General features: G+C 37.6%; 1 protein-coding gene across 1 annotated transcript in view; it reads left to right on the forward strand.

The window, feature by feature from the left end:
* LOC125663295 (receptor-type tyrosine-protein phosphatase alpha-like) overlaps window positions 1-16,073 on the forward strand; it is a 62,077-nt gene that overhangs the window by 8,767 nt on the left and 37,237 nt on the right. Inside the window, exons 8-12 of the mRNA XM_056147668.1 lie at window positions 2,245-2,382; window positions 2,508-2,611; window positions 2,898-3,004; window positions 4,834-4,877; window positions 12,697-12,977. Of these exons, the coding sequence (XP_056003643.1) occupies window positions 2,245-2,382; window positions 2,508-2,611; window positions 2,898-3,004; window positions 4,834-4,877; window positions 12,697-12,977 (674 nt within the window). The remainder of the gene's footprint in view (window positions 1-2,244; window positions 2,383-2,507; window positions 2,612-2,897; window positions 3,005-4,833; window positions 4,878-12,696; window positions 12,978-16,073) is intronic.

Genomic DNA, 16,073 nt, shown 5'->3' on the forward strand with positions numbered 1-16,073 from the left:
TCACTTCTCCCAAGGGCTATGAAATCTAGAAGAAAAAAAATCCTGTTCTGAATATCTAAGCTAAATTATAATGTTCAGCAACAGTATAAAACAAGATGTGTTCTTAAAACTTCAATGTCCTCAAAAGTGCATACACTTTATTACACTATATAATAGGTGTATTAACATTAAAAAAATATGACTAATTTGGAACATCTATGGAGCAGTTTTTTCCCCATCTCTAAGGCCCCAGGGGTACAGGAAACCTGAATTTGGCAATTTATACCCCCCCCCCCCCCCCCGTTCCAAATATGCTTCATATTTAAAATAATGGGTATAGTAGGTATGAGGGAAGAAGTTAAGAATTTCTATTGTTCACACATTTAATAATTGACAATTTTGACCCCACCCTAATACCAAACCCCTACATCTGGGATCAGCAAATTCATAATTTTGGTAAAGGACTACCTGCTCTTTCTAAGTATATATTTAGTTTCATATTAGTATCAAACCCATCAATAACACTAAAGAAGATGTTATTGAAGTGTTTTACACATAAACACTATATAGTAAGTTTGGCTCTGCCCCGGGGTCAGAAACCCTAACCAGGGATCATGAATTTATAATTTTGGTAGAGGCCTTCCTACTCTACATCACTATGAATTTAGTTCTTCTTAAACATGTGCAGTTGTAGAAAAGATTTTTGAAAATTGGTCAAGTTTGGAGAGTATTTATCCCGTCCCTAAGCCCCAGGGGTGCAGGAATCCTGAAATTAACAGTTGATGTTTCCCTAGTCGCAAAGATGCTTCGTACCAAATTTGAAAGGAATTGGAATAGTAGTTATCAAGAAAAAGTTAAAAAATTCTTTTGTTCACATTTGATAACTGATAATTTTGATCCCAGCCTGATACCTAAACCCCTACCCCTGGGATCATCATATTTACACTTTTAGAAAAGGACTATCTGCTTTTTCTAAATATCCATTTATTTTCAATTTAGTATCATTAGCACGAAAGAAGATGTTTTTAAGTGTTTTACACATAAACACTACTTGCCAAGTTTGACCCCACTCTGGGGTCATAATCCCTACCCCGAGGTCATGAAATTTACAATTTTGGTAGAGGCTTCCTTGCTCATCATTACTATATACTCACTTTCTCTGTTAGATGCCCAGGAGTAAAGAGGAATTTTAAAGAAATACATCAATTTTACAATCAAGGCCCCTAAGGATGGGGGTCATGAGATTTACAATTTCTGGTCTCCTTCACCTAATTTGGTCAAGATTGGCCCAGTAGTTTCTGGGAAGAAGTTGTTAACGGATGACACACAACGGACGACGACGGATGTTTGCAAATAGCAATAGGTCACACGAGTGACTCAGGTGACCTAAAAATAAATGCTGCTGGAATCGAACCATTCATTGCAGATAATGATTGCTACGCATTTTTATTTTAAAATGTTCTCGAAAAAATAACGTTGACAAATCCAGAAATTTCGATGGGGTGGTGGTTTAAATTTCTTGACAAGCAGAAGGCTAACCATAATCTAATGATTGGGAAATGCAGAATTAATGACATACACTTGAGAACTATCCTACAGTTATCGCAATATTTGATGCTGTGCTAAAAGAAGTACAGAGAAGGGGAGGGGCGAATATATGCATGTGCAACATATATTCACAGAAAAGTTTAGTTGTCTCCGTCTTGGAAACAACAATGAGAAGTCTTGTTCGTAAAGAAGAAGACATTGTATAACGGGGTTTCGTTCATTTACAAGAGTAAAATGCTGTAAAATCAATACATTCACAATTGTTAAGAATAATTTATTTCTAACTGCTGAGGAAAGAGTACTTTCAATCATGGGAGAAGAATCTCACGAGAAAGCATAGAAAAAATCAGCCTGTTTCACGATTAAAATGAATTCTGCAAACAACAACAAAAATAAAGAAAAATATCACCGTCTCACGAGTAAATATAGATAGAAAATCCGGTCTCACGAGTACCGGTATGTATAGAAAAACATCTGTCTCTCGATTGAAATAAATTCTCCATCTAACAACAAAGAAGAAAAGAATCCTGTCTCGCGAGTAAACATAAAAAAATTCCTGTCTCACGAGTACGTATAGAAAAAAAAAATGTCTCTCGATTGAAATAAATTTTGCATCGAACTACAAAAAATATAACATCGTTTACATATTCATTGTGGAAATGTGGATTTTAAGCATAGAAACAATGATGAGAATGTACTGTTACTCTCTCCCTTAAGAATGTGACGGCGGGATGTACGGCGTGAACTGCAGTCTGCGATGTGGCACCTGTCTGGACAGCGAGCCTTGTCACCGTATTAACGGGACGTGTTTAAATGGCTGCTCCCCCGGATATTTTGGACCTCGATGTTCAGAAGGTAGAAACGTTCTCTTAGTTTAAGTGTTATTAAAATTTCATTGTGGAAAAGGAATATTGTCATCTGTATTCAGGGCTGTGAGGGACGTGTCTGTACAATGAAAGGTACATTACTTTCACTTTCAGTTTGCGAAGAAACCTTCTGGGGGTTGGACTGTAGGGAGAGATGCAGCAATGAGTGTGAAGGTCTAACTTGTCGCCATGACACCGGGGAGTGTTACCTATTAAAGGTGAGCAGCGACTGGGAGGGGGGTCATCCTATGAAATAGAATCACACCGAAAAATGATTTTCAATAAAGGACACGAGATAGCCACACTGCCGGTATTACTTCGATGTGCAGTCGAACACTTAAAGTCCGGGATTGCTATGTATTGAACTGAAGAATTGAGATTGATGTAAATGTTTATCAATATACAATGAAAAATTTATGGCAGTTCATGCAAGTATCATACATATATATCTATTCATTTATCTATGTATTTCAATGGGTATCATTGTTCAAATCCCACTTGTAGAAAACCGATCGCGATGATTTTCTAGTTCCTGTCGTCGTTGGAACTGCCGCCTGTGCTGTCGTCGTGGTCATCATCATCGTCATCAAAATCGTGGTGGTTCTCAGAAGGTAAAGTATAGAAGCCACCATTGCACACTATCAATGCATGGTTTGACTTTCTGTAGTGTAATTTTCGATGCACTTTTATCATGGATAGACAAGAAAAGAATCCCCGTGTAATATTGATTTTAAAGGTACTTTTGTGACAACGTTGATTGGTTGTATATTATTTAACACCCCGCTCGAGAATGATTGGTTCTTTCTTTGATTGATTGTTTTATGTCTCGTTGAGAATTTTCCACTCATATTGAGACGTCACCAGCTGTAGGCATAGGTGCTTGTGGACAGAACTTCCGGTACCCCCCTTCTTGTATTTTTAAATGTTCAATTCCTTGGGTATTCCGGACGTATTTTTTATAAAATATGTAACTTCAGAGTTTATATATGTCAATGGAATACACAAATCTCGCATAGAAACCGTTTTAAAAAATGTCTTGTCACCGATCATAATATATGAACAAGGTGTGCAACTCAGCCAGCGACATGTTGAAAAAATCTACACCTCGCTGAAAAATCCTATCGAAAAAACACCGATAATGCACATACCAACTGAAAAGAACGGTCATTCTAAATCTACTGATGATTCGTGGATTAAATGCATCGCTATTTGGTACGCAATAATTACTTCACATCGCTCAATTTCATCGTTTTAACCTCGCCACTTCTCATTTCTGACTATGACGAACGGAAGTTGTGATGCTGGAATATTTCTGTCGCAGCCAACTATTTTTAGGACGATAAAACCCGATACGAGGTCTTCCGAATACCATTAACTACATGAAAAGGGAAGAGAATACCGACCATAGTATTTCAAATCAATTGTGGAAAGATTTTAAAGACATGCACACTTACGCACTATTGGGACCATACTACTTTTAATATATCCAAATATATTATCATTGTGAACTCTTAACCCTATACGATATGATTTGGATCATAATGGTGTTGACACAATGTATTTTTAGAAGTACTTGTTTTCAGCCCCCCCCCCCCCCCCCCCCCGAATAACCTACATGAGTTGACTTTATTGTGTTTGCAAGACATTGCTAATATGCAGTATAGAGATTTGAACCAAAAAATTCAATCATGTATGTTCTTCGGAGAAGGGTGGGGCCTGAAGCCCAGCACCTGTGATTAGGTCATACTGAACAGATCGATGTTTGATTATAATTATCTAAAATTATATTGGGAGTGGGGTAGGGGTAGAAGCGGGTAGGTTTTTATTTTATCATGATGTGAACTATACACAAAATATGTGTGCGATGCATGCACAAGTGCTGGTTGTTGATATTTGTTTAATCTTACATTTAAGTTATAACATAAAGTTTTGACATTCCTTTAAATATCAATTAATTTGTTACTCCCCCCCCCCTACTTTTTATATTTTTAATCGAATTTGGATCTTATCATAAGTAAGGGGCTTGATAAACTATTTTGTTTCTTTAAAAAAAAACGAATGTTAGCCAATGCTATATAGGTGGCCTTATAACTGAAATGTGGAACATTGTCAATATATTGTGCTTTCATGACTCGTTCTGATTTCCATGATAAATTACCTACCCAACACTATGAGGTTTTTAATTATATTTGTGGATGTGCTAGTATTTCCACAACCGACTTGACCAGTTATATGAAATTACATGTATGACCCTCTTTGGCTAGACTTGATTACTATGATCGGTATTCTCTTCCCTTTTCGAGTAGCTAATGGTATTCGGAAGACCTCGTCTCGGGTTTTCTCATTCTAAAAATAGTTGGTTGCGACAGAAATATTCCAGCATCACAACTTCCGTTCGTTATTTTGTGGTTATTAACAATTACTTGTCTTTTTTTTCCAGGAAAAAATCATCAAGCAATACATACGAAGAAACAACAGATCAGGGTAAAATCGATTAGAACAATTCATACCCATTACAATTTCATAACTGACTTTCATTCATATTTAACAAGGAGAAAATGATATTGATTCCATAAACTGTATAGTATACCCAACGTAGTTCTATACAACGTGAGGTTATACACAACGTCAGGTTATACAATGTAAGCTTATATACAACGTGAGGTTATACACAACGTCAGGTGTTATACAATGTAAGCTTATATACAACGTAATTTTAAATAAGACGTCGGGTTATATACAGCGTAATCATATACAATGTAAGCTTATATACAACGTAATCTGAAACACGACGTCAGTTTATATACAGTGTAATCATATACAATGTAAGCTTATATACAACGTAATTTTAAATAAGACGTCGGGTTATATACAGTGTAATCATATACAATGTAAGCTTATATACAACGTAATCTGAAACACGACGTCAGTTTATATACAGTGTAATCATATACAATGTAAGCTTATATACAACGTAATTTTAAATAAGACGTCGGGTTATATACAGCGTAATTGTATACAATGCAAAGTTATATACAACGTATACTTATATACAACATAGTCATATACACCGCGAGTTTATACCCCCATCACTCTAGGCCACGTTCGCACTACGACCATGTAAACATTGATGATCGTAGTGCGATCGGGTACGTCTTAGTAAGGTCGTAGACAGAACGTAATAAGGTCTTTATGATCGTGGATCAACTTTGAACATGCTCAAAACAAACGTAGTGCAGTCGTGGTCAAATTTGGTCGTAGTGGAAGCGTAGTAAGGACCTACTAAGGTCGTATTTAGATCGGCATGGTCTTAGTAGCATCGTAATGGGATCGTGGTGCAGAAGAAAACGACTGCACTGTGATTCTACTACGCTCTCTATACGGCCATCCCGTTTTTACTACGTTCTCCTTACGATCAACCCGTATGCACTACCTTTTCTTCACGCTTCCGCTACGATCACGACACGTCCATACTATGTTGTTGAAGACTATAGTACGTTTCTACCAAGATCATCCCGTCCTTAATACGTCCTCACTACGATTTCACTGCGCGCAAGCCACGACCGAATCACGTTCTGTTCTCCCCCACACACTGGTATAAAAACTGAACAAATGTTGCACATGACCATTGCTTCTTTGGAATCATGGAAAGGCCAGACCAAGAAATATTGATGGAGATGTTGATGCATATTCAGTATATGGCACTTACATTAACGACCAAGCTGCTATATTGTTACTTAGGCGAAGGAGGAGGAGGGGAATCTTATGGCAGCGTAGATCTTGCTGGGTACGACCTTGTCTTTCTGTTGAAAAAAGACTTCAGTATGGCCATTATGATCAACTGATGAATGAATTGAGGATGGAGGATCAACAGTCCTGAAGGTTCTGAGCTGTATTTACACTGAATCTGGACCTGATTCAGCTGCTGCAAAGCGTGGCGACAGTGGCGCGGAAACGTGGTAGAACCGTAGTAAGATCGTGGTAGAAGCGTAGGAAACCCTTGTTGCAGTCGTGGGATTCGTGGTGAGAGCGTAGTTAGAACGTGATGGACGTAGTGGGAGCATAGTAAGAACTTGATGAACGTAGTGAGAACGTGGTGAAATCGTAACAAGGCCGTAGTTTAATCGTAGTGGAGTCGTGATAAGAGCGTAGTGAGGACGCAGTAAGATCGTGAAGACAGACAAAATTACAAATCCATGCCGTTCGCACTACGATCCCACCACGATCTAAAAAAAAAAATAGAGAGAACGTAGCGTGAACTTAAATACAAGGTAATATACAATGGAAGACGAATATAATGAACAGTGGTCAATGTCATAAGCAATACAAAATAAAGAGCTGGGCAAACACGGACTCCTGGATATACCAAAGGTGGGATCAGGGACAAGGAGGAGTAAGCATTCCCTATCGACCGGTCATATCCACCGTGAGCCCTATATCTTGAACAAATAAACGGAGTTATCAGTAGCCAAATCAGGCCTAGTAATCGGCATGAAACACGCAGACAGCATTTGACCCAATGATGGGTTATATTAGCAAACTAGATTGTTATTACGACCATGGAGTTTATGAAATGCTGTTTTAAAACGAGACTGTATGAACCCCTGCACATTCAACTTGTTTGTCAGTAGCCAGGTTCGATTGAGAAACTGATCATACACATTACAAGCTCTTGCATATAGAATCAGTTGAGAGATGCAAACACCATATGCAGGTGATAATAGAATATAGCTACATATATATGGGACGTTGATGATAGAGGAGTTGAAATCAATCCCGTTGGTCATAAAGTTGAGATGTTAGTTTACCGTTAATATCTACTTTCAATAAAATATTTAAGTATGAAGCAGAAGTGGACCACAATGTAAGGTTACAATCTCTGAAACGTTGTACTTTTTCCTTTTTCTCTCCGTTTACAGTTTTGTGTTCACCGTTCAGTCTTTTATATTAGCATTTGTCACTCGGAACACCAAAGTAAAAGGATCGATCTTCACAGCAAGGTGAAAATGAAATCAAAGTACTGGTAGTACTGATAGGCAGTGGCCTGGGTTGGGACAAGCTTGGCTAAGGTGGCCTTAAAACAGTAACTTTCTGAATGAGCAATCATTAATGGTGATTCATTTTGCAACAATAATTCAGTAATGGTAAAACAAGATAAACGAGTTCATAGAGAGTATATTAAATCCAAAAGAAGAATCATGTACATAATACTACATATAGCTTAAAAATGCTGCTCCCAAAATTGAATTAAGATCATGCCTTATAAATGAGCAATTTACTTTCTCATGAGAAAATAAAAGGAACATGAAACTCATATCCATGCACTGTTTTCCTCCTGATCTTACCGGAATATATTTTGGAACTTTGAGAACGATCACCTTCTAAAATGAAGAATGGTTAATTATACAACCTGTCAATGGGTCAAATGTTGATTGAAGTATTTCATATCAATTATTAAGTCGTTCTTTACACACTGATTTTTGATTCCGGATAACTCCGTTTTCCTTATTAAGGAATAGGGTTCACAGCAGGTGCGACCGGTCGATAAGGGATGTTTGTTCCTCCTTGATACCTGGTCCCATATCTGATATACCCAGGGATTCGTGTTTATCCAACTCTTTAATTGTATATTTCATAGGGTTACATTATATGACTCATGTTTTGAACAACAGTAAAAATCAGAATCGATCACTGTCCGTTATCTTCAACTTTTCATTAAAGTAGGTAACCTATCCATTTTGAAAAGCCATAACATTCTAGCATGTTGTGTCATTTAATAAAAGAATAAATATTATAGTGAGTAGAGACAGAGATGCTATTTTTCTTATTTCAGATCTAGATAAAAATTTTTTTTTTAAATTTCATGATATGATTACCTGATAATAAGTAGGATTTTATTGCGTACCGGTGTTTATAGATTGAACAAAAGAATATAACATTTATGAACTGTGTTTTTTCCCCCAAAAATTATTTAAAGTGAGTCATTCATCGTGTGCTTAAAAATTCTCATATGGATTATTAATCTTTAAATTGTTTTCTGTCATGTTATTCCAAAATGAATTATAATAGATTGGTGAAGTCCTTAAAGTGGAATTAGCTGTCATTTTGTCACCAAAAAGTTAATTCAATGAAAATTGCTCAATATAACATGCATTGTGTACATGTATGTCAGTAAGAACACCAGTGTTTAATATTCTTGGGACACTGATTTTGACTACGGATAACTCCATTTACCTGATAAGGATACAGGGCTCACGGCGGGTGTGACCGGTCGAGCGGGTATGCTTACTCCTCCTAGGCACCTGATCCCACCTCTGGTGTATGCAGGGGTCCGTGTTTGCACAGCTATCTACTTTGTATTGCTTGTAGGAGTGATGAGATTGATCAGTGTTCGTAATCTTTACCTTTCAAACACCTTTTAACCTAAAAAAAAGTCCCATGAATATCTAAGTTTGACCCGAACAAGATATAGGGCTCACGGCGGGTGTACCCGGTCGATAGGAAACGCTAACTCCTCCTAGGAACTTTATCCTACCTCTGGTATATACAGGAGTCCGTATTTGTTCAACTCTATTCTGTACTGCTTAAATAGGAGTTGTAGGACTGGTCGCTGTTTTTTTATCTTCACCTTTCATAATAAGTTTTACCCCAATTTATCAACATACGTTCCTGCATAATTCACAGATAATTATATCGCTTCAGTTCGAAGTTACTATTAAACAGTGAAGGTATAGAACTTTAAATATAGGTACCCAGGTTAGCCGAGTAGTGAAGTTAGTAATAACAATTAACCAATTGGTATAAAATTCTACACTGTATTTTGAAATTTTCATACATAATAAATCGACAGTATTAACGAATTCCATCTCGATATTCCGTATACTTTCAAAGATATGCAGAAATGAATTAGGAAAAATACCTATTGTGTTTTCGTGGAATTTTAGCTGGGCCCTGGAACTATATGAGCAGGCTGTTTAGGCATTGAAACAATCTAATACCGCACATTCTAAGTTGAATTTATTGCCCCAATTAAACTGACGTCCGTGATAGCTCCATGTTACTGGAAATTGTAAAACCATCTGCACTTCCACTCATCACAGCCATTTTGACTGGCACAACTAATTACCCCAAAAGGATGTGTCACAATTTCATTTGTTCTCACAATATAGTCGTTACGGATAGCTGGTCGCGGCTGTCAGACCGGTTTGTAAATGCTTACGTGTTAGTTCTGATCATGCCGTGAAAGTGTGAAGGTGTGTCTGCCCAATGTGTGAAAATGATAGACCTGTGTGGTCGAGAGTTTTACCTGTGTGGTTTACTGGGTCTACATTGTATGTACAGGTGTTCGAATGTTGTTTCTGTGTGGAAAGTGACGCAGCATGGTAAAGGTGTTCCGAGTAAAGTTGAAACAAACATCATAAAATGTACCTCAGTGCACTTCACGCTATATGACGTCACAATATAAAAAACCATCACGACGTGCAGGTCTGTTGTATCGCGGGGAAAATATCACAACATTTGATAATATATAAGTCTCAAGTTTTATAAATATCGTGTGCACTAAAGTAATCTTTATATTACATTGTTTGGCTCCACTTTTTTGGCACGCTGTTATTGACTATATTTAGCTCTAAAACGTCATAGTTATTTCGGATTTCAAACATTCCGGTTGAGCATCACTGAAGAGACATTATTTGTCGAAATGCGCATCTGGTGCATCAAAATTGGTACCGTATAAGTTTTACATAGTGTAGTCCGAGTTTGGTGAATTCCTATTTACATTGTGATCTGCATTGATTGATTGATGTTTTCCGCCACACTCAACAATTTTTCAGTTATATGGTGGCGCCCAGTTTTTATTTGTGGAAGAGAGAACCCAGATACAATGTACCTGACAAGAGACCACCGACCTTCCGAAAGTAAACTGGGTAACTTTCTCACTTACCGGCGCGAGCGGGATTCGAATGCGCGCCGATAGAGGTGAGAGCCCGTGTGATTTTGAGCACGATGCTCCAACCGCTCGGCCCCTTTGTGATCTTGAAATCGTTCTTAATACGGAAGACAGCCAACGACTGTGTTGTGTAAAGTGGTAACTCTTTAGTCAACGTATTTTGTTTCACCATCCCGTGTAACCTATTTCGAATTCAAGAGACAAGTCTGCTGGGTTTCCTACATAAGGCAACATAACTTAATATTAAGCTTTGGTCGGGTACAAGTGTAATCGACCATAAACTCCTATTTTTATGTTGCTATTGGTATGAGTGTTGTATGGTGAGCACGATAATAAACTACTTTGCGTATACTCTTTATTATTATGTCCCGGGTTTACGTTAACTGGTCTTGGGAGCTGTCACAATAGGGGACCAGGTACGAGAAAAGCAGGCTGACGTAATCAGAGTTGTGATTTAAACCCGGGACAGGGGCATATTGAAAATGGATTAAAAGGAAGTAAGTGTTGATTTCCTTGTGACGGTTTTGTGCATTGCTGTTAAATGTTTGTAAACAAATTGTCTATTGCGTAAATCCAGGCACATCTGAGTCGAAATGTCGGTTGAAGCATAAACCGTCACCGACTCCGGCATTTACACGTTTTCCAGAATCAAAACATGAAAGCTTGCGAAGAGAAGTCGATGTAGGCTATGCATCTCGACTTCTCTAAAGAGAATAACTCTATATCTTTCCACAAAGAACGGTTTGAAGCGAAGGATTACTTCTATGCCAGTCACAAATTGTGACAGGATGAAAGGACCTATAGCGATTTTGTGACTCAAAAGATTATCTTGTATCAATAGTAATTCATTAGAGTACAGTGATTGAATATTGTTTTACGTCCCGCTAGAAAATATTCCACTCATGATATGGAGACGTCACCACTGCCGGTGAAGGGCTGCAAAATTTAGGCCTATCCGAAGGACCGTCCCATTTAGTCGCCTCTAACGACAAGCAAGGGGGCGATGAGGACCAATTCTAACCCGGACCTCCACGGGTTACATAAATTATGCTAATAACGAGTATTTATAAAGATAACAAATGCATTATTATGTCCATTTTCCTCCAAACCACACTAACACAAGTGTTTGACGATTTATAGTAATGATGTTTAATTTGGGAAGATCACAAGTGGCACTGGTCAAAATGACTAATTTATATAAGGAAGTGCAGACGGTTTTACAATTCCCAGTACCATCAAATCTAATACCGCACATTATATGTAATAGCTTGTTGCAATGCGCAAACACTCTGTTTAATGGTATGGTGCCAGGACCCAGCTAAAAGTCAACGATATATAGTAGGCTTTTTTCCTAATCCATCTCTGCGTATCACGGGCTTTTGGGATGAATTGTGGTAGTACTGTAGATTGATTATGTGTGATTATATTAGAATACAGAATAGATTATACCGTTTACTTTATTGGTGTTTTTTTTCATCGGCTAATATAGGCACCCTAAATTTAGAGTTCAATACTTGTACTCTTTAATAGTTAATAAAGCGATTTAATTGCCTGTGATATAATTCGATGTATACAAATGTATTTTAACTGATTCGCTACATAGTTGTATAAATCTATCTTGTGGGGGTCCGGATGAGAATAGGTCCTCAGTACCCCCCTTGCTTGTCTTAAGAGGCGACTAAATGGGGCGGTCCTGCGGATGAGAGGTCCCATGTCACAGCAGGTGTGGCACGATAAAGATCCTCCCCTGTTCAATGGCCATAAGCGCCGAGCATAGGCCTAAATTTTGCAGCCCTTCACTAGCAATGGTGACGTCTCCATATGAGTGAAATATTCTCGAGAGGGACGTTAAACAATATTCAATCTTATGGAATACACGACCCTGGTTACCGTATATAACGGCATTACGTGTTATGTCTGTTGTGGCATTTGTGATAAAACAATATGGATTACTGCCATAATCTATGGACACTTTTTCCCAATCAAAGTATAAATACGGAGAGAATGTGCTATCATTTCGATTCCCCCCCCCCACCCCCGAGCAGTTTATCTTTCAAGTCTTGACATTTACACGGTTATTAATGCAGGTGTGTTGTGATATGCAACTGATTTGTTCTGCATGGAAGGTAAATATAACAAACAGTGATTAATTTCATAACTCCTATAAGCAATACAAAACAGAGAGTTGGGCAAACACGGACACCTGGATATACCAGAGAAAGGAGTAAGCATCCCCCATATCTTGATCAGGTAAACGGAGTCATCCGCAGTCAAAATTAGTATGCTTTTAGAACAAAAAATATGCTGTTACTGCAAGTGCGTCTCATTCACGGGTTTATGTTTTTTTCACAGGTGATCACGGTATTAATGTTGACCTGCATTACTCCGTGATGACAACATCGACGACAGAGCATGGAAGTAGCAGAAATATACATGGCGATGGTGATTCACAGAAATGCCACGATACATCTGTTTATGTAGAAAACATAACAAATATATCCTTAGATTCACAGGAATACAACGATATAGCTCTTAATGCAGAAAACAATCCGGACATAATCATAGAAGAGCTAGAGAAAATTATAAAAGATAACTTGAAAGACGAAGATAATAGGTTCAAGAGAGATTATGAGGTAGAGGTGATGGGTTCAATACTTTGGTTTCGAGATACGTTCGAGTTATTTTACTTCGGACAACTCTCGTACATAATAAGGTGCGAAACAATTTGTTTACATGCGGGAGTGGGGCACATTTTCAGCCTTGCATAAGTGAATCTGCTCAGTAAGTTTCTCATACGCAGTTTCCTCACTTAATTTCGACTGATACAATCAGTTTTTTCCCAAATCAATAACATTAAAACCGATGACTTTTCAACACTATACACGACCATTCCTCACGATAAATTAAAGACTAGACTTTTTGACATCATAGACATTTGCTTCTTCAACAAAAATGGAAAACCGAAAGATTCATATCTAGTGATCAGTCATTCAAAAACTTACTTTGTGAAATACTACTCTGATTCCACGCACAAATAAAAAATATGCTAGAGTTCTTCATTGACAATATCTTCGTGTTATTTAGTGATCAGGTCTTCCAATAGTTGGTTGGAATTCCCAAGGGCACGAATTGTGCTCCTTTGTTAACTGACCTGTTTCTATATTCATATGAAGCAGAATTTATTCAAAAACTTCTAGGCAAGAAGAAAAAAAAAATCTCTCGTTGTGGCCTTTGTTAACTGACCTGGATCTATATTCATATGAAGCAGAATTTATTAAAAACTTCTACGCAAGAAGAAAAAAATCTCTCGTTGTGGCCTTCAATTTGATATATCGATGACGTTTTGTCTATTAATTTAATAACTTTCATTCATATGTCGATTTGTTATATCCCTGTGAGTTCGAAATAAAGGACACCATAGAGTCGTCCACTTCTGATCCATACTTAGATACTTTATTGAAAGTAGACATTAACGGCAAACTGACAACTTGACTGTATGACAAACGGGATGATTTAAGCTTTTCCATCGTCAACTTCCCATATTAATGTAGCAATATACCATTATCACCTGCATATGGTGTTTATATATCTCAACTGATTCGATATGCAAGAGCTTGTTCTGCGTATAGTCAGTTTTTAAATCGAGGTAAGCTACTGACAAACAAGTTGATGGTACAGGGGTTTCAACAGTCTCGATTGAAGTCAGCATTTCGCAAATTCTATGGTCGTTATAACGATCTAGTTCGTCAATACAACCTATCATTGGGTCAAATGCTGTCTGAAGTATTTCATACCGATTGCTAAGCCGTTCTTGGCACACTGATTTTGACTGGACAACATCGTTTACCTGATCAGGATATAGGGCTCGCGGCGGGTGTGACCGGTCGACAGGGGATGTTTACTCCTCCTAGGTACCTGATCCCACCTCTGGTGTGTCCCAGGGTCCGTGTTTGCCCACCTATCTATTTTGTATTGCTTGTAGGAGTTATGAGATTGATCACTGTTCGTTATCTTCACCTTGCATTTACACCTTCCACAAGGAAAACAATTGGATCCTCCTGTCCCAACAATATTTACATCTCCAAATAGCATTGAAGTATTGTCAAAAGTTTAAAGTATATCGGGTAATCCATATAGGTGAAGAAGTGTTCGTACGCTATTTTAACATCCTTCATCCTCTTAGATCCACCATAGCTTTAGAAAAATAATTGGGTATTCCTGTCCCGACAATATGCACATCTACATTTGGCAATGAAGCATTGTACAAAGTTTCAAATCTATCAGATAAGCCATACAGGAGACGTGTTCATAAGCTATTTTACATCTTCCAACGCTCTTAGATCAACTATACCTTTTAGGAAAATAATCGGATCCTCCTGTCCCGACAATATGCACATCCAAATATGGCGATGAGACATTGTACAAAGTTTCAAATATATTGGATAATTCGTAAAGTAAAAGTGTTCACAGGCTATTTACATCCTAAACCCGTCTTAGAATACATCCACTATAATTTTTAGGAATATAATTTGATCATCCCGTCCTAACAATACGCACATCTACAAATAACAAGCATTGTACAAAGTTGCATGTCTATCTGGTAAGCCATATAGGAGAAGCGTTCACAAGATTTTGTATTAGACAGACCAATGTAAAAAAAAAAATAATGTCTTCCCTGGAAGAAGGGAGACAATTATGAGGTAAGTATGATGGATCTATAGAGATTACGAAGTAGAATTGGTAAGTTCAATACTGCTTATGACGTAGATATGGTGGGTTGAAAAGAGATTATGTGAGAAATGATGGGTTGAAATTGATTGTTCCTTGCGTCCCGTCGAGAATTTTTCACTCATATGCTTACTCCTCCTAGGCACCTGATCCCACCTCTGGTGTGTCCAGGGGTCCGTGTTTGCCCAACTATCTATTTTGTATTGCTTGTAGGAGTTATGAGATTGATCACTGTTCGTTATCTTCACCTTTCATTGAGACGTCACCAGTTGTAAGTGAAGTACCATAAATTACATTATTAAGCTGTTTAACACGAGGGATATTGTAAGGATGTACATAATTGAACTGTTTTATATGAGGGGGATTGTTCAGATGTACATCACTGAACTGTTTAGTGTGAGGAGTATTGTTAAGATGTACATAATTGTTCTGTTTAATATGAGGAGTATTGTTAATGAGGAGTATTGTTAAGATGTACATAATTGTTCTGTTTAATATGAGGAGTAGTGTTAAGATGTACATTATTGAACTGTTTAATACACTCTAACTTGAAACATTTACATATATCTAAACTTTACTGTGTAAACGATATTGCAACGCAGTGAAAATGGGTTATATCGTATATGATTTTTTGCTTCAGAAAATTAACTTTTAAGAATATTTTTATAAGGTGCTTCTGGTTTTAAAGAAGGGAGTAAGGTATTTAGCTCACCTGAGCTGACCGCTCAAGTGAGTTTTTCTGATCACCCGTAGTCCGGCGTCCGTCCGTCTGTAAACTGTTAACATTTTTGACTTCTTCTCAAAAACCACTGGGCCAATTTCAACCAAAGTTGGCACAAAGCATCCTTATGTAAAGGGAATTCTAAATTGTTAAAATAAAGGGCCAGACAACCTTCCATGGGGAGATAATAAAGAAAAGGTAAAAATAGAGTAGGGTCATTAAAAACTCTTCTTCTCAAGAACCACTGGGCCAGAAAAGATGAAATCTATAGACAAGCTTT

Source organism: Ostrea edulis, chromosome 8, assembly GCF_947568905.1.
Source record: "Ostrea edulis chromosome 8, xbOstEdul1.1, whole genome shotgun sequence".
In the NCBI taxonomy this organism is placed as follows: Eukaryota; Metazoa; Mollusca; class Bivalvia; order Ostreida; family Ostreidae; genus Ostrea; species Ostrea edulis.